Source organism: Hoplias malabaricus, chromosome 9 (genome assembly GCF_029633855.1).
Source record: "Hoplias malabaricus isolate fHopMal1 chromosome 9, fHopMal1.hap1, whole genome shotgun sequence".
NCBI lineage: Eukaryota > Metazoa > Chordata > Actinopteri > Characiformes > Erythrinidae > Hoplias > Hoplias malabaricus.
Genome location: NC_089808.1, coordinates 23,980,632 through 23,999,517, shown reverse-complemented (window position 1 = coordinate 23,999,517; position 18,886 = coordinate 23,980,632). Strand labels below are relative to the sequence as shown.

General features: G+C 44.2%; 1 protein-coding gene across 2 annotated transcripts in view; it reads right to left on the bottom strand.

Annotated features, from left to right (window-relative positions):
* Window positions 1–57: 57 nt before the first annotated feature.
* Window positions 58–18,886, bottom strand: part of LOC136706943 (low-density lipoprotein receptor-related protein 8-like) — a 68,698-nt gene continuing 49,869 nt past the window's right edge. Inside the window, exons 6-18 of one of the 2 annotated variants that reach the window (XM_066680702.1) lie at window positions 18,091–18,213; window positions 17,001–17,123; window positions 13,724–13,843; window positions 13,071–13,196; window positions 12,143–12,314; window positions 10,634–10,861; window positions 10,161–10,279; window positions 9,936–10,075; window positions 9,405–9,546; window positions 8,362–8,514; window positions 7,622–7,873; window positions 6,278–6,346; window positions 58–3,970 (exon numbers count right to left, since the gene is read on the bottom strand). In XM_066680702.1, the coding sequence (XP_066536799.1) occupies window positions 3,651–3,970; window positions 6,278–6,346; window positions 7,622–7,873; window positions 8,362–8,514; window positions 9,405–9,546; window positions 9,936–10,075; window positions 10,161–10,279; window positions 10,634–10,861; window positions 12,143–12,314; window positions 13,071–13,196; window positions 13,724–13,843; window positions 17,001–17,123; window positions 18,091–18,213 (2,087 nt within the window). In that variant the 3' untranslated portion in view covers window positions 58–3,650. The remainder of the gene's footprint in view (window positions 3,971–6,277; window positions 6,347–7,621; window positions 7,874–8,361; window positions 8,515–9,404; window positions 9,547–9,935; window positions 10,076–10,160; window positions 10,280–10,633; window positions 10,862–12,142; window positions 12,315–13,070; window positions 13,197–13,723; window positions 13,844–17,000; window positions 17,124–18,090; window positions 18,214–18,886) is intronic. The other variant, XM_066680703.1, reaches the window with a different exon arrangement.

The following is an 18,886-nucleotide window of genomic DNA, read 5'->3' as shown; positions in this document are numbered from 1 at the left end:
TTTACAATCTCAGGTCTATTATTACTGAAGCGCATGCAGAGTGAAGTGTCCAGACAATTACTGGTTTCAAACAATTTTTTATAACAATATGAAGAGAAAGAGACGTGTTTAGAAGAATGCTGGAGAGAAATGCAAACACTACAGGAAAGGAAATGCAGAGTGGAGTGAGAAAAGAATGAATAGATATACAAATAACTCTTAAGAAGGCACAAAAAACCCCACAAAATCATAAATAATGCCATAATACAGTATCCACAGTGCAATCAGAGTGACCTATTCAGAATACAGCAGAACAGGGAGAGATGTAAACAAACAAGCAAACAAACCAAAAAACACCAAGGACCTCACTTTGGCAGAACGTAAGATATTTTCCAGAAACTCATCATTTTATACAAATAAATTAATTCATGGTCAACAGTGTCATCTAAAATCTTATGTACATTTTTACATCAACTGTATCAAAAGTATTTGTATGAAAACATATCTACAACTCACACACTCTCTCATACACACACACACACACACACAAAACCTAATCAAAGTCTGATTCTCTACTTTTCTCTGAACCCTGGAGGGACTTTTATTTTTGAAATACTACTCCACATCTTTTTTTGTTTTATCCAAAGGACTTAAAGGAGAGTTTCAGAGTCTTAATGTGAAATGGTTCATTGTGGAAAATACCTTTAAAATGGGATGATATTCCCTTTAAAGGTGCACTAGATGATTTATTTTGTTTATTGTTATTCCAAATGAAAAGTAAAATAAGAAGAACACGATTAAAAATAGTTTCATCAATAGCTTCAGCACAAGTGCAGTCACAGCCCGAGGAGAAAACCTGTTTGGAAAACTGCACCTCAGACCAGAATGATCTGCAACAAAAGTCTTTTGTTGTGGTTCACCTGAACTGAATGTCACCTCGAATAATGCACTAATGCTCAGGTCGGGATTCAGGATATATCAAAAGTATTTAATACTAATACCTCTGGTGGCTAGATAGCTGAACTACAACAACAGATAAGCAGACTGATTGAACTGCCTAGTGCACCTTTAAATGTAAAGATTTCTACCGTAGACCAGCTACTTGTTTAATATGCAACACTAAAATATTACCTCTACAGATCAACATCTGGTACTTTGAGTGACTGATCAAATTTAGCATCTGCATTTGTAAACAAATCAGTAAAGTTCACCAGTAACAACTTAAATAAAAACTGACCACCTCCTTAGTGGTCTTTAGATGTAATTTATGCTATGTGTTACAACTTCTTTTTTAAACCTTTCCTGTGTCAGTGTACACACTTTATACACTCATCATAATACAGTTTATAACCCATACCACACACACACAAACACACACACACAGAGCTTTCCATCTCCCTGAGACAGTGCTGCACACTCCAGTCCAGTCGTGAGGTACATATGTGTTGTTATTGTTTCCCAGTGACCGGGTCAGTCAGTACCTGGAAAGTTCATCTGACAGGAAAAGTGTATCCCTTCAAAAGTGAAAAAGAAAAAAAACGCATAGCTTGGGGTCTTTCAGCTCCATTTTAGCATTGATGCTAATGTGACTTTGAACACAGTGCTGTCCAGTGCACACAGCAGCTCCAGTTCCTCGCTTATCAGTGCGTGTCCACTGCAGATGACTAGTTTGCTGATATTTTGCTCATTTTCAAAGGCCTTTTTGTGATCACAAACAACACCCCCTCGTGGAGCAGCTCCTAAACATGATTTAGTGGCGCCACCTTGTGGAGAACTTTAGGTTGAATGAGCCAGTATGTTGATTTGTGTGTGAGTGAGTGAATGTGTTTTAAGTACGTGTGTGAGTAAGCATGTGTGAATGAGTGTGTGGCTGCGAATGAATGAGTGAGCTAGTGTTTGAGTGAACGTGTGTGAGTATGTGACTGTGTGAGTGAGCATGTATCTGTGTATGTATATGAATGAGTGAGGGAGCATATGAGTGAGTTAAACGCCAGTTCCAGGTGATGTTTCACATCTAAAATACATGGGTTTGTGAGATAGTGAGCAGCGAATACTTGGGCCTGGGCCTTGTCCCAAATGTTGTTGTGGCCCTTCTCAGAGGACATCTTAACGGAGGAAAACTCATGCAGTGGAAACATCCCCCTAAGGTCCATTCACACCAAGTCCAGTTTTTACACATGTACAGCTTCTGAAAACAGCCGCATGCATAATATCACCATCTGCCACACAGTCCATAAACAACAAATCAGTTCAAAGACTGCTACGTACTGATGGTACATTTCTTTACCTATATCATATGGTGCTTTTCCACTGCATAGCGCCTACTCTGCTGGACTCTACTCGTCTTTTCTACTTCTCCACCAGGTAGAAGTCTACTCCTCCATCTGGTCCTGGTTCTGGAAGCAGGGTCTTGTTTAGTCGCTGATCTCTCGTGGTTCAGAGCGAGCCGAGTAGGGACTAAACCGTGGTGTGTAAACCTTGCAGAGCACTGATTGTCCAGAGAGAGTCGTCATTCTACGCCACGCAACGCAGACGTCCAGCACCAACTCTCCATCTGTAAAATCTCCAGCTGAAGCAGAGATCACGTTTGTTTTTATCTGACTCATGACGGCAGCTCGTAAAATTACGCCGTGATCTTTTGAAGAGGTTCAAACGCTCCTTGGATCAGTGGCAGATGAAAGAATCCAGTGAGAGCTGGACGCTGCAACAAGGAATAAACTACTGATCTGTCTGAAATGATGACGGAGCTGTGTTCAGTCCCAAACAACAACAACTACACACCAATACACCATGAGTAAACACTGCTTAACATTACTGCTGCCGTTGTTGTGGTTTTCAAAGCCTGCTGTTCCCATTAGAAACGGGATTTTGAGGCGACACCCGATACATTTCAGGGGGGAGCTGTAGGAATGGAAAACCAACCAGGGACCAAACAGAGAGTAGAGTCCAGTAGAGTAGGGACTATGCAGTGGAAAATTGCCATTAGCTGCTACCAGTGGAATTCTGTCCCTCCGCTGCCATTACTTCTCTTCTCCCAATGTTGAAAAAAGACAAGTTCCCTCTATTAAGGGATCGCACCTCTATCTTTGTACAAAAAAAACTCCTACTTGGTGTGAACAGACCTTTAATGAGATGAGAGGACAGGAAGCAACAAGACAGGAAGAAGCCATTTCAGTTCTGTGTTTTCACTACCATCAACGAGGTGAGCTTTAACAAGTGGCTTCCATCCAGAAAGAGCTTCACACTGACACACAGCGACACACTTTACAGCTTCGTCTCCATTCAGTGACACTATGGATTGTCCTGGTAACTAAGGTGCTGCTCCAGATTCCCATCTGGAGAATCCCTGCTGGAAAAAGCCACAGCTGCGAGGAGGAGGAGAAAGAAAGGACTGAAATATGTCAAATTGTCTGTAAATGAATGAAAATAATGCAGTCTAGTCTGGACAGTGTACCCAGCTCAGTCACTGCTTCTGCCTTTGTAGGTGTAGTGACCAACCTGGAGGTAAACCCCCCCTTCCTTGTCTTATGGTCAGACACTGTTCTTTACTGAGCCTTGACACTAGGTACAGCCAGCAGCCAAACCCTCAGCGTCCAGTACCTTTTGGTGGTCACACTGACTTCGGACATCACTCTGTTCTCTCATAGCGTCTGTGTGTCCCCCCGTAGTTCTCACTTGGCGCTGCTTATGGTGGGCTGCTCTGCGTACCAATGTGTGGCAGGGTCTGGTAAACCGCTTCCAAGAGGAAGGGCGATAAAGGGCGTCCCCGCCACGGGCACAGGGTAAGTATGGTGGTGGTGATGGTGGGGTCCTGGCAGCCCTTCCGCTGTTCTGCCGATGTGGATCTCATCCTCCTCGGCCTCTCCGGTGGTCTTGCGGTAGACGGGGTTGTCGAAGTTCATGCTCTTGGTGCTCCGGCGTCTCCAGTTGCGGTAGATGAGGAAAACGGCAGCACACAGGAGGCCCAGGACCACTGTTGCAATGATAGGAACTGCATGTGTTTAACATACAGCAGCGGGGGGAGGGGAGGGGGGAGATGTTAATGAGCGCTCGACCAAGCGGCGGGTCACAGACAGGGAGACAAAACAGGACCAGGAGGCAGGAAAGAGAAAGGGGAGCTGACTTAGGAGTGGACGATAGGGATAATGCCTGTGCTACATAGTTCAGACAAATTCCAAACTGAATTTTTTTTACCAAATTCTCATTGAAATGTTCTGTTCAAATATTTTTCCTTCTGTGGCTTTAAGGCTAATTTTTGCTCAAAGTTAAATTCAAATAAGGATTCAGACAGGGATCAGGATGGATCATGTTTGGGGGGGGCGTGCTCCTGTACAAACCAGAAATACCCCCACAAGAACGGCTTAAACAGAAGTCTTGTTGTAGCCAATGAAAGTGAGGGGGCGATGTTGTTTTAGACAGGGACACCATAAGACCAGGAGCGCCCCTAGCAGTTACGATATTGTGTGTGGGCCTCTTCCACCCTCTACATGGCTGTTGTTGTCAGAAAATGTTCACTCAGAACTGCGCCCTCTAGTGAAGTTATTGCATAACGTATACGCCAATGTAAAAAAATGCGTGGAAGTATGTGGCCGTACATCATTTGGAGCAGACGCATTCATTTTTCTTTTTACAGAAAGAGATAAGCAAACGGGTCTAAAGACGTGGATTGTTTTATTTATCATCTTCATTGTTGTTCAACTGCTCCCACTAGAGGGCGCCACAGTGAATCATTACAATCTACAATTTCAGTTTGGCACAGGTTTTACACCGGATAGCCTTCCTGATGCTTGAGTGCACTGGTTTAACCTGTATTTTATAGTTTTCTGAGATTTAAAAAAGCTGTTAACAATAAACTTGTGATTGGGGTAAACATCGCCCAGCCCTAAGACAGAGAGAGAGAGGAAAGAGAGGAAGAGGGGAAGAGGAAGGAGAGAAAGCGATGAGTGAGCTTGACTGGATATGAAATTATCAGGAAAGAAAGAGGCATGCGGGAGTGGACAGGAGGGTAGACTGAACAAGAGAAGGGCAGAGAGACAGGATCGGACTGTGTGCAGGACAGAGGTTTCTCATGCAGTACAACAAGAGAATGAAGAAACACACATTCGCTCTCAGATCAACACTTTCCAACCAAACTGGAGCATATTCAATAACTTATAACAAAGTGCTGCGTAAAGGTCAGAGACTACATTCATTTAAGTTGCCATCAAAACAGACTTCAAAGCTGGTGTAGGTCATTTATTTAAGAAGCTTTGTTATGTTGTCTGAAACACTCATTTTTTCCCCCTTCTCAGAGTAAACAGAGTTCTGGGTCCTAATAAAATGTCCGAGCCATGTTTTGGTCAAACACCCAAAGGGATCAAACTCCACAGCAACTTTCTCCCCCTGTCTGAAAATCCCTGTTCAGAATTCCCGCTTTCAGCACCTGTTCCTTTAAATGATAATGAGCCGCTCATTGTTCACCCCGACCCCCGAGCGCACAGCAGTGAGGTGCGAGGAGCAGAAGCTCAGGTTTTTAGCCGTTTTCGCTCAGTTCTTTTTCGTCTCCGTTTTTACTCAGTGCTCTTATTTCTCCGTGCTGCGTTTAACCTTGTCTTTGCGCAGTCACATAAACGCATGTCCAGTGCTGTGATTGGACAGGCTCGGATGAGGGGGAGGGGCAATTCGAAACTCCCTGCACTTGACGTCAGAAGCGTCTGACTGGTTTGTTTTATAGGTTTTTTTTAATGTTTTCCCATTTACTGTGGGTTGTAATCCCAAATCTCTCTCCCTCTCTTTCTCTGTGGGACACATCCAGCTGTAGTCTGGCAATGTGCGGATTCAGGTGTTTTGCGGATGTGACTTTGGAAGAGGGCTGAAGGAAGGGGGTGTGATGTTTTTCAGGTAGATATTTTAAATAACTAGCTCACACTTTCTAAAATATGACCCACACCAGCTTTAAATGTAAGAGATTCATTTTTCAGGAGATGCTCCTCCTACTACACAACACCTGTACGTGTAGAGATATGTTTATCAAGCAGAGGGAAAACTGTGGTAACCAAGAGTCATCTACAGTTGCACATGGAGTTCTCCTACAACTCGGCCGGTGGCTGCTGTGCACTGCAGTGAACAGAGTCTCGCTTGATCACTGTCAACTGCCTGTGATTTCGCCAAGAGGGCTTCTGTGTGATAAATCTAAAAATCAGTGTGTAACACAAACACACACACACTCTGAATCTCCATACAGCTGAGTGTGCTGCCCTGGGCTTAGAGTGGGAGACAGCTGGTCACTGAAAATAGCTGCATGAGCAGCAGGACGTACCTATGGGGATCACAACACCAAGCACAGCTACTGTCAAACTGTGGCCCAGGAGGAGAAGATCATTTCCAGCTAGAGGGGAGAGAAGGAGAGAAAACTAAGTCAGTTACAACACAGACCAAATGGGACACACTGAAGCAGCTGCACATGAGCCTAAACAAGCTATACCGGTTCTCTAGAGTGATGGAGCTTTTCCATTCCACCTTAAAAGACATAGCAGTTGAGACACTAATTTGCCAGTTCTGATGTGAATTTTCCATTCCACCTTAAATGATGCAGAAGAGGGTATCTGTTGAAGCACTGCTTGATGAATGGGATGAACGTGTCTCATCTGTAGCTGTGAGTATACCTCGACCAGTGCTGGGCGATATGAGCGCAAATCAATATCATGATTAATTGTATGTTTTGCCACGGTTATGATTAATAAATGATTATTTTGTTTTTGTATTTGTGACCCTCACAGTTCAGTGGCGAGGCCTGTGTGGTAAATGTGCTCCAGTGTTAAAGCTGGGATATTTTCTCTAATGTCACTGGGAGCTTGTTCCTCTCTTGATTTCTGAGTACTGTTTATATTTGGTGTGTGATTGTGCTTTGGCTGAAACTGTTTTGGTTTTCAGCATTTACATTTGACTTCTTTTTGTTCAGTGTTATCTTAGAGTCAAAACAGTGCACGTCCAAACCACAAATGCTGAATTTTTCTTTGGTACGAGCTGCTTGGTCAGCCTCTGTGTTTAAGTTCTCCTCCATGTGGCAGATAGGGGCAGAGTCATGTGACGACAGCTTGGTAGCATGTTTTTAAAGGGACAGTACATGAACACACAGTTGGGACATAACAGAAGAAAAATAATCAATAGCTCCCTCATGTATTTAATAATTATAGCACTATACTGAATAAGGAGAGGGAGGGTGGTTTCCTACCCTCCTCCTAAAATTACATAGTGCGGTTTCTGCAGTTCTGAGCCCAGAGTAACAATGACAGAGGCGCTATTCTCTCTATTACAGCTCAGAGGAATGTCATAAATATTTTGAAAGTGTAATTTTATGGTAAAAATATTACATAGTGTTCCTTTAACATTATTAATCAAAATCACAAACTGTAAACAGGTTCTGAAGGGTTCTGAAAGTACCTAAGATTATAATTCTGAAATTGTCTATATATGGTTCTCATAGGATTCATGCTGAAAGGTACTGACGTGAATGGATTTGGCTGGTCCTAAAATTGGAACTGATTAGTGTTCACTTGTTCTAAATGGATCCAAATGATGGTACTATAATGTTCTGAATGGTACTGAACAAATCAGAATGCTGGTACTATAATATTCTGAAAGACTCTGGATGGAGACTCACAGTGGTGGGACAGGTTGCTGGAGTCTGCTGAGGCAGTGATGAGCAGCACTGCGGGACTCTGGGATGCGGTTACCGTGGTGATGGAGGGTCCAGCAGTATCGTTGGGGGCGGGGCGGTCCGTCTCCACGGCAATATCGGCCTGCGAGGTCACTGCCTCTGGTACCTCTGGGAAATCGGAGGGCAAGGCCTCCATCCCCGTCTCCATGGAAACGTTGGCGAGGACGCCAGGAGGTGGAACTGTGATGTTTTGGACTGGAAGCAGAAGAAAAGGCATTACTTCAACACACACCACAGAACCCTAGCTCTAGTGAGTTACAGTGTGAATAATTTGTTAAAATGAGACTCTGAAACAGCTGCAAAAAGTGTAGTGTTATTTAACCTTGGATTCTGTACAAATGAAACAACAAGAGAACAAACAAACGATGACGGAAAGATCACTTGGAGAAATTCTGTCGACATTTAGAGGCTAGTGTGGCTTTAAAGCAACACTATGTCGTATTTTTACCTTAAAAAGGACAGTGCTATAAGGGAATTACACATTACAAGGGTTTCTTCACATTCACCTAACCTGACCCAAACCAGACCTGACCCTGACCCGAGCATTATTCAGAATGACGTGTAAACCAGCCGGGAGCTTCTTTTCCACAGTGATAGGAAACACAGAACAGGGAAAGCTCCGGTGGGTCTCTAGTGAAAGACGGGACATGTCTGAAGGTGAGTGTGGGTCACAGTGGGCTCACCGGGGACACACAGGCGAGTGTCGGGACTCAGCTCCTCTCCATCAGGACAGGCGCAGGTGTATTTGGGAGAGTGTTCACTGATCTGAGGAGCCCGCAGACACAGGAAGGCACATCCACCGTTACTGATCCCCGCCAGGTTACAGCTGTCAGGGGCTAAAAAACAAAATAGGTCTCAGCCAAGAAATGCCATATCACTTTATAAGTGTTTAGCAGAGCAGCCAGGGGGCACTGCAGTGTCTCTGCCACACAGCTGCAGGGTCTCGTGGTCCTGGGTTTGATCCTTGCCTCGGGTCACAGTCGTATGTGTTCTCCCTGTGTGAAACCCACACAGGGTGGTAGCTGTGAGAGTGTGTGAGTGACTGGGTGAGTGTGTGACCTATATACCTATTATATGTATTATGACTTATATACCTTTCCCTCTTATATACCCTCCCTCTTTTATTCTTCTCTCTTCCCTACTTTTTCCCCCTCCCTTTTATTTTCATGTTCTTTTCTCTTCCCTACTCCTTTCCTTTCTTCATATTTACTTTTGTTTTTATCTGTTTTCTCTTCTCCTTTCCTCTCTTCTCTTATTGTCCTATCTTCTCTTTTTTGTTCATCTCCTCTCTCCTCTTCTTCTCTTCTCAGAATGAACAAGAGACTAAACACTAAATATTACTGGTTAATATAGAGTGTGCAGCTCTGTAAATAATAGTGTGTGATATATAAATGACCCCCATAGGACCCCCACAGGGCAGGTAAGATTTGGGTGGTCCTCCTTGTAGATGTCAGAGACCGTAGCTCATCTGCTGCTGCACAGTTTGCATTGATCCCTTCGTACCAGCACCACACACACACACACACACCACCGCCACGTCAGTGTCACTGAGGTGCTGAGAATGATCCAACACCACCTGCTCTGTGGGGGTCCTGAGCGCTGAAGAACAGGGGGGAAGAGGGTCAACAAAGTATGCAGAGCAGCAGATGGGCTACAGTCTGTAATTGTAGAACTACAAAGTGCTCCTGTGTGGTAGAACCGTGCTTAAAGAATGATCCACACAAACCTTGTGGCTGGCTGAGCTCGTGGAACACCACTATATCATGGGGGTCATTCAGGTGTTCAGCTAGACTGGTCACCTCCTGTCCGGTCAGTCGGTTAGCGCTGTAAACAGCCTCCTTTTCCCGGTCCGTCCAGTACACACGGTCCTAATGCCAGAGCAACACATACACAAACAGCTCAGAGACCAAACCCAGCACCTAGAGCAACACTGGACAGTGGACAGTCTGCTTTGGACACTTTCCTTTCAGTAGAGTAGGTTGCCATGTTTAGAACAGGTTTCTTACATTCAGTTCAATTCAGCTGAGTTTTATTTATGCAGCTCATTTTACACACACTCTTATATCTGTGCATTGTGGGGACATTACATATGCTTTTTACTTCTTTTATGGAGACTTAACTAAACCCTAACCCTAAAACATGTCTTCACCTGGAAATATAATGATATTTATATTGTGGTTACAGCTGATGATCCCAACAAAGTTTTGGTCCCCACAATGTGATATATACCCACACACACACAAGCCCTCAGACTGACCTCAAACACAGCCAGGGCGTAGGGATGTCCGAGTCTCTCGCTGGACGACAGGATGACCCTGCGCTGAGCTCCGTTAAAGTCCACACTGGAGATGAGATGGAGCTTGGAGTCCACCCAATACAAACGCTTCCCCACCACGTCTACACACATAACCACACAGACTCGGTCACATCATTAACACAGTGTCGTCCTCCAGACTGAGCCGGTCACGGAGACAGTTCTTACCCAGTGTGATTCCGTTCGGCCACTCGATTCCCTCCGACACCAGAACCTGACGGTCCACTCCGTTCATGCCTGCCTTCTCTAACTTGGGCCTCATTCCCCAGTCGGACCAGAACATGAACCTGTAAGGAACATATAAATAACTCAACTGCATTTTTACCTTATAATTACAGCTTCAAAAATCATTGTGATGCTCCACCAAGCTGTAACCTCAAGAACAGATAGTCTGTCATTGCTACTCTGAAACCAGCACTGCAGAAACTGCACTATGTAACTTTTGGAGGAGGGTAGAAAAATCACAGCCCCACTCCCTCACCCACACCCTTGTTTTAACCACAGTGCTATAAAAGAGAACTACAAATTGCAACCAAATCTTACCTAGTGTTGTTTTAATATTAATAGTGCACCTTTTGTAGCTTGTTCCATGAAATATAATAAATATATAAAACCTCATGTCCTGGTTTGTGTGATCTCACCCCTGCTCCGGGGCCACAGCGATGGCCCGAGGTTCGCTGATGTCAGAGCTGATCAGGACCCGCCTCCTGCTGCCGTCCGCTGAGGCCACAGAGATGCTCCTGTCGCCGGAGTCAGTCCAGTACAGATTGTGCTGGACCCAGTCCAAAGCCAGGCCCTCGGGAGAGTGCAGCGCCAAGTCGATCAGAGTTATGTGGCGGGAGGGGTCAGAGGCCTCGTGGATGAAAGCACTGAGCAAAAGAACGGCAGGTTATTTATTATATATTTATTTAAATAGCTTGGCAACTAGGGCGACGCTGCAGCACAGCAAGTAGTGTTGCAGTCACACAGCTCAAGAAACCTTGAGGTTGTGGATTCGAGTCCCGCTCCGGGTGACTGTGAGGAGTTTGCTGTGTTCTCCCTGTGTCCGCGCGGGTTTCCTCCAGGTGCCCAGTTTTTCTCCCACGGTTCAAAAACAAACGTTGTCCCTAGGTGTGAGTGTATGAGTGCATGTGTGAGTGTGTGTCGTCTCCTTCAGGGTGTGAAGTGATTGCGCCCAGTGATTCCGGGTAGGCTCCGGATCCACCGTGACCCTGAACTGGATAAGGGTCACAGAAAACACTCAACACACCTTTTCAGAAAGCTGTCAGCTCAACACGCTTGGAGGAGTACACTAACTGCCCAATTCTCTTAGATCCCCTAACAGAAATCTGTGTCTAGGTTAAGCTAATACTGAAAAATATTTGGCAGTATGCTTATGTCCCATAAGAACACGTCTAGGGCTCTCAACATCTAAGAAACACTTCCTTCAGAGATGAGTGATGAGTCTAAGGGGTTTTCCCTGGAGTCCTGAGCAATGCCGGAGGTCCGGTTATAATCCTCACTTCACGGCTCTGTGGCAAAATGATTCTGACTCACAAAGGAGTGGCCCTCAGGACTAATGACTTTGGCTTTTATCATCAAGAAGAGGTGGAACACTGACTTTTAATAAGACGCCCACTGAGCCCCCTATTATTAGGAGAGAGAACGTCCCCAATTAGCGCGAGCTCATGGGACAGCCGGCAGGTAAAAGAGGACGAAGGGAAAGAGAGTGATGTGGAGAGACAGGTCGAGAACGATTCCGTTTAAATCTGAGGAAGTTCTGCAATGAGGCTGGATCCAGGGTCAATACCTCCCCACCAACTTGGGGAATTGTTCTAACTAAAGATGCTACATCTCTCAGACGGAGTCAATTTGGAACATTTAAAAAACCTTTAGACTCCCATTGACCTCCACCTCCTCTTAGAAAATTATTAAAGGTGTTTATAGCCTAAAATCTTCTGGTATTGTGAATAATAGTGACTTCTGAGGTTGTTTATAGACTAATGTCTTCCGTTTTTGTGAATAATAGTGACTTCGGATATATCCTGTTCTAGTTTATAATAATGTTTATGAGGTTGGTTACAGATGTATATCTCCAGCTGTAATGTATAATAGTTTACTGAGGTGGTTTATGGACCGATATTTCTTGACTAATAAACACTAGAGGTCACCTGTAGATCTTGCGGTGGAAGCGGTCACACCAGAACATGCGATTAGCCGCCACATCTACAGCGATGGCCACAGCGTTTTTCTGGGTTGGGACGACCTGGGTGTAGTCCCTCTTCACCAGGTCAATACGGCGGATCTCGTGTCTGTTGGTGAACATCAGGTACGGGCTCTTTCCTGCACGGACAACATCGACATGGCCACAAAACATTTTCATTTGTTTTTCCCTAAGCCCTGTACCTTACTTTCAAAGATGAACCATTCTCCCTTCTCTAGATACTACTGTTTCTACATTTTATATTTGGTTTCTCTAATTATTCAGGTGTACTCAGTAGTAGGTTAAAAGTTAACCTAAGATAGCGTCTTGAGTTGTGGCCGTTCCACCTTAAATGGAGCAGCAGTTACATTCAAGCACCTGCACCGCATGCTGCCCTATAGTGTTTTGTTTGTGATATTCCATCTGCGTGTGCCCTACTTAAATGATCTATGGTGGTGCCGCACAGAACATGCTGGGACAAATTCCATTTTCAGGTGAATAAATATTACGGCAAGTGCTGTAATACCTCACAGTGGAAGTGCTGATCGACTGAGAAAAATGGAAAAGAGCCACAGACTAACATCTAAAAAGGGTCCGGCTCATATGAATATTTTATTGATGATTCTGATATTGATTTTAAAGGGTTAACACCGCCTAAAATTATAATTTAATTCAACAATTAACCAATGCTTTATAGAGCCCTTGAACTCTAGATTTATTCGTATTTTTGAGAGTAATAATCAGCCTTGTTTTTGGCTGATACTGATAATACAATTTGTCACTAATATCACCCAATTTCATTGGCCAACAATATATTGGTCATACCCTACGTCTTATGTTTAAGGGTCTCTGAATAGAAGTTGTAGAATCTGGGTGCTTTAACTGAAATCTCCTACCCTCTGCTTTGCAGGTCTTGCTCACTGGGTCCATCTCATATCCTGGGTGACACTCGCACTTGAAGTCTCCTTTCAAGTTGACGCAGATCTGACTGCAGGCATCTGGATTCTCACACTCATCAACGTCTGCGCAGAGAAACACAGTCCAACAGTTAAATTACAGCCGAATCAGCAGCAGGGAAACTGCCTTTAATGAGTTAGTGGCTCTCAGAAGAAGCTGATTACTGAACTGAGTCTGGGTGAATAATAGCGTGAAGAAAAGCAAAGTCAGGACTGATTATGTGCTCTTCGGCCCTTTAAAGTATAGACTGATTTCTTCAGAGCATTCTGTGAAATATGGGGATCTTTTAATTCAAGCAATTTCTTGATTAAAATAGACAAAGCAGCTGAATTTAAATCTGAGAAACTAATCTGGTAATGTTTTATTCACTAATCTGCTTCACTAAGTGCATAAAAGTGCATATTAATGATATGAAATATAACCCAGACCTACGCCACATGAAAACATCATGAGCACAGAAAAACTATGACACGTTTAGACACCAAGACCCTGTAGCAGTTTGTCACCCAGGAGGACATTTTAGACAACCGGTAGGTGAGACCTATCTTCTTCACTGAGGGCAGTAGTCATGCAAACACAGTTCACTTTTCACCTCCACACGTCCTTTTATCCAGGAGCTTGTAGCCAGTGCCACATTGGCACTCGTAGCCGATGGGACGGTCCACACAGATGTGAGAACATCCTCCATTGTTCAGCATGCATTCGTTCAGGCCTGTGAAGAAATTAGGCTCTTTCATTAGGTGGACAGTTTCACACACTCACCCAGTCACTCACACACTCACACCTGTGGACAGTTTCACACACTCACCCAGTCACTCACACACTCACACCTGTGGACAGTTTCACACACTCACCCAGTCACTCACATACTCACCCAGTCACTCACACCTGTAGACAGTTTCACACACTCACCCAGTCACTCACACACACTCACACGCCTGTGGACAGTTTCACACACTCACCCAGTCACTCACACACACTCACACGCCTGTGGACAGTTTCACACACTCACCCAGTCGCTCACACCTGTGGATAGTTTCACACACTCACCCAGTCACTCTCACTCACCCAGTCACACACACACTCACCCAGTCACCCTCACACCTGTGGACAGTTTCACACACTCACCCAGTCACTCACACACTCACCCAGTCACTCACACACTCACCCAGTCACTCACACACTCACCCAGTCACTCTCACACTCACCCAGTCACCCTCACACACTCACCCAGTCACCCTCACACACTCACCCAGTCACCCTCACACACTCACCCAGTCACCCTCACACCTATAGACAGTTTCACACACTCACCCAGTCACTCATACACTCGCCCAGTTACCCTCACACTCACACAGTCACTCACACCTGTGGACAGTTTCACACACTCACCCAGTCACTCTCACACCTGTGGACATTTTCACACACTCACCCAGTCACTTACACCTGTGGACAGTTTCACACACTCACCTAGTCATTCTCACACCTGTGGAAAGTTTCACACACTCACCCAGTCACTCTCACACTTGTGGAGTTTCACACACTCACCCAGTCACTCACACACTCACCCAGTCACCTTCACACTCACACACTCACCCAGTCACTCACACCTGTGGACAGTTTCACACACTCACCCAGTCACTCACACCTGTGGACAGTTCCACACACTCACTCAGTCACTCACACACTCACCCAGTCTCTCAGACCTGGTACTTGCAGCGCTCCTGTGTTGCCCTATGAAAGCTTTAAACAATTTCTTTAAGCGGTTGTTATAAGTCCCATTCTTTGGGTCTTAATTAGTTTCAAAACACTGAGTTGTACCATTCCTCTTCTTCCACGAGGGGATTATTTTACATCTAAACCCCCTCAGAAATCTCCCCTAAAGGATAAATAACCAGCACTTAATGGCTGTTTGGGCTGGAAATGAATGATATTGCGAGTGCTCAGATGAAAGCGTGAATGCAAATTTCGTTTGTGTCAACTTCCATTATGTAGGACCTTTGTGGATCATTTGCATGTGCAGAGTTCTGCTCTTGGCTACTCAAGCGCTGCCGTTCGAGGACTGTGGCGGGTGATATGAGAGTAAACTTTACTCTTTAGAAGCTCTTCCCTGCTGTGTATTGAGTCTCTGGGTTTTGGGCTTTGTGCTCCATCGCCTCCTGAAGGAGCTTGGCTTGTTGACATAAAAACATTCTCAGGATTGTTGGCATAAAGGGTAAACACCCCTGTGGACAGTGTTTTAATGAGGCAGAAATGCGCCTGATGAGATAGTATGAGAGGAAAGAGGCTCTGGCCTTTCCCCAGCTTTTCTTTTCTTTGTTTAGTTTCTGCGAAATCCTTCATCTTGTGTTCCTTTTGTCTCCCTCAGGCGCTGGCCTATGAGCCAGGTGTTCTGTCCACTGTACTGCGTTCATTAAGAGGTGCTGGCAACTGGACAATAAGTGAGGAAATGGGCAATTAGGGCCAAGGCCCACAGGCTCTGAGCCAGCCATATGGAGGGCCAACACTGAGAGATAGAGGACACAATAACGGACAATAAATTATAAACTGGTCACTTCAGCACTGGCTAAACTGACCTGAACAATATAAAGGACAGACACTATCCCCTTATTTATTTCTTGTTCAGTCCGAATGTCCATTAAATTCAAGACACTCGTTTTTCAACGGCAGAATATGACACAGAAGCCATCAGATTGTCACAGGAACCTTCAGAGTTCACTCTAATGTCTGATTTATGCTTCTGCATTGTAGAGTCTATGCTGCAGTCAGTGAAGATTCCCTACAGCATTGTAACTTTTATACTTGTGCATTGGTGTGTCTGCATTGCTCTGCAATTACACCGTCAAAACACTAGGGCTGAATCTCAAATATCTTGCTCAGTCCTATGTAGTGCACAATGTAGGTCATAAAATAAGAGTTCAGCATCAGCTCTCCCTCCTGTCTAACATTTGCTGCACAGCCTGGACACAGTAATATTAGTTTCATAATCTGTGAAGTGCACTATATAAGGAGTTTACACGTGGTTACACGTCGAGACACGCAGTTACATTTTTGGTTTGGTTCATGTCAGGCGTAGGGTACACAGCTACACAGTGCCATCGCTTACAGCATACATCCAATGCAGAAGAATAAACTGGCCTCAAGACGTTTTTTAAATGATCCAAGCTGGGAACATGAAGGCTATTCCAATGAGAAAAGGGAAGAACTCCCACATGCTTTCAACCTGCTGACAATGCAACATCATTGGAGCTCAACACACTTGGAGAACACTACATGCATATATGGTTCCTAAGTTAAATAGCACTGTGCTGAGGGATGGGGGAGAGGGAGGGCCAACCTAAACACACTGAGAGAGCGAGCACAAACAAATAAACTCAATCTTACGCCGACAGAGAAGGGAACTTATTATTAATCGCATTTTACCCTGTGAAGCAGAATAATGTAAAATCTGTGTTAAGGATTTGAACACAGATACAGCTGGCGAATACAGATGCAGAAACATCGCACTTTCATCGCCTCCACTATTCCTCCCTCTGATGCTTTTTAATGCCTTAAAGGAGCAATCAACAATCTTCTCCACTGATACCACATCATGTTATTAATAATCAGTGGGGTACAAAATGTCGGACTGCTCCTGTTAGACTCGCCAAAGCCTCTCTGGTGTTTATCAGAAAGAAAGCAGTGATCATTTCTCTTGCCCCAGATATTACTGAGACGTTTAATTGGAAGAATGAAAGGATTGCTCTCTCTCTCTCTCTCGAATCGACACTTTAAGCTGGGATGCGCTGGTAGCTGTGATCCAGGGATGTTATATAAGCTCCATCCCAATTATCCGTCGGTAAGCTCCACACATCCTCACATTTCCTTACCGCACTCCTTCTTGGGCTCGTCCGATCTATCCTTGCAGTCTTTGACGTTATCGCACACCTTTGCTCCATCTATACACTCGCCGTTCCTGCAGAGAAACTTCAGAGGGCCTTCACACTTCGTGGCTGTGGAGCAGACGGAACAAATGAAAAAAATCAGGCTAAAGAGGGAGAGATTAAAGAGTAAACAAAGATAGAGATCAGATTAAGCATAGAGATCAGACTAAACAAACACAGAGATCAGGCTAAACAAAGATTACAGACAAAAGCCACAGAGATCAGACTAAACAAACACAGAGGTCAGACTGAATAAACATTACAGACAAAAGCAACAGAGATCAGACTGAACAAACAATACAGACAAAACCAACAGGGCGATCAGACTGAGCAAATGCAGACCTCTGACTATAAAACCAAATCAGTATAGACAAAAGATTACATGCAAAATAAACTCAGAGATCAGACTAAACAAACATTACAGACACAACCAACAGAAATAGCAGACTGAACAAACACAGATATCACACTAAACAAACAGATCAGTATAAACAAAAGACAAAAACAACAGATATCAGACTAAATTAGTTAAAAACAGACTAAACAAACATAGAGATCAGACTAAAACAAACACTAAACAAAGATTACAGATAAAACCAAGAGAAATATCAGACTGAACAAAAGCAGAGATCAAACTGAATGATTCAAGATCAGATTAAACAAACACAGAGATCAGACTAAACAAACTCATTCATAACTCACCCTGATCATACACATTTAAGTTACAAAATGTAAGTTAAAGCTGATTTCATTTAGTTTACAGCTCTTTAATTAGTTAAATAGTAAGCATTAAAAATAAATGTGATATTATTCAGATATTAGTTTGATGTGGATGAGAGCACAGAGATAAATGATGTTCTGCGGAGATCTTATTGACCTCTGAGGGTTTTTGTGTGTTATTTGACAGAGGGATTAATGTCCTGTTACACACAATTTGACCCCTCAGCTTCCTGGATAAACACTGCAGGAGGTTAGCAGGTCCGAGTCTGCAGGGTTAAACACACACACACACACACACACACATACACACACACACCATTGACGCAGCCGGCCTCATCGCTCTTGTCCAGGCAGTCGAATGCTTTGTTGCACTGTTTGATGCCGTGAATACAGGAGCCGTCAGCACACTGGAACTCATCCGGACGACACGTCAACAAAGCTGCGGACCACAAACAAACACACAACAATTATTATTTATTATATATATATTAATTTAAAATATAATTATAACAATAATAAGAATTAAAGGAGCCCGACATTTTTCTGTAACTGCCGCCTAGTGGCCTGGATGTAGCCCTAGTCCACACCAATATAGATATTCAATACTAATATGGTCATATAGCCACATTGGTTGCCATGGTAATAAGGTGGGTGGGTTAAGCTTAGTCCTGGACTACATTTATTTTTCACTGGATAATCTCTGCCCTTTGTGGTCCAGGACTAGTTTTAATCCTGACTTTAACCTGAGTTTAACGTTGTGGTGAAATGAGAGCGGCCCAGCTCTCGCTGCTGAGCTCTGATTTTCCTCCTGCCCATGAGGGAGCCTCTGAAACCACAGGCTTTTAAAAAACACATCTGTGGGTTCCTCCGGGCGCCCTGAGGCCCTCTCCGACTTACTTTCTTTTTTAAGAGGCTCTGGAAGCAGGGTCCAGCGAATGATGAAGAAAACTCATGAAATCCGATTTGCAGCGTGTTCAGAAAAACGGTTTGAATTAGATTCCAAAGCACCTACAAACGTGGCTCAAGCTAGAGAGGAAAAAGACAGATAATATGTGGGTTTTGGCCATTCATATGATAGAATAATCTCTCCTGCTCAAATTAGACACGGCGAA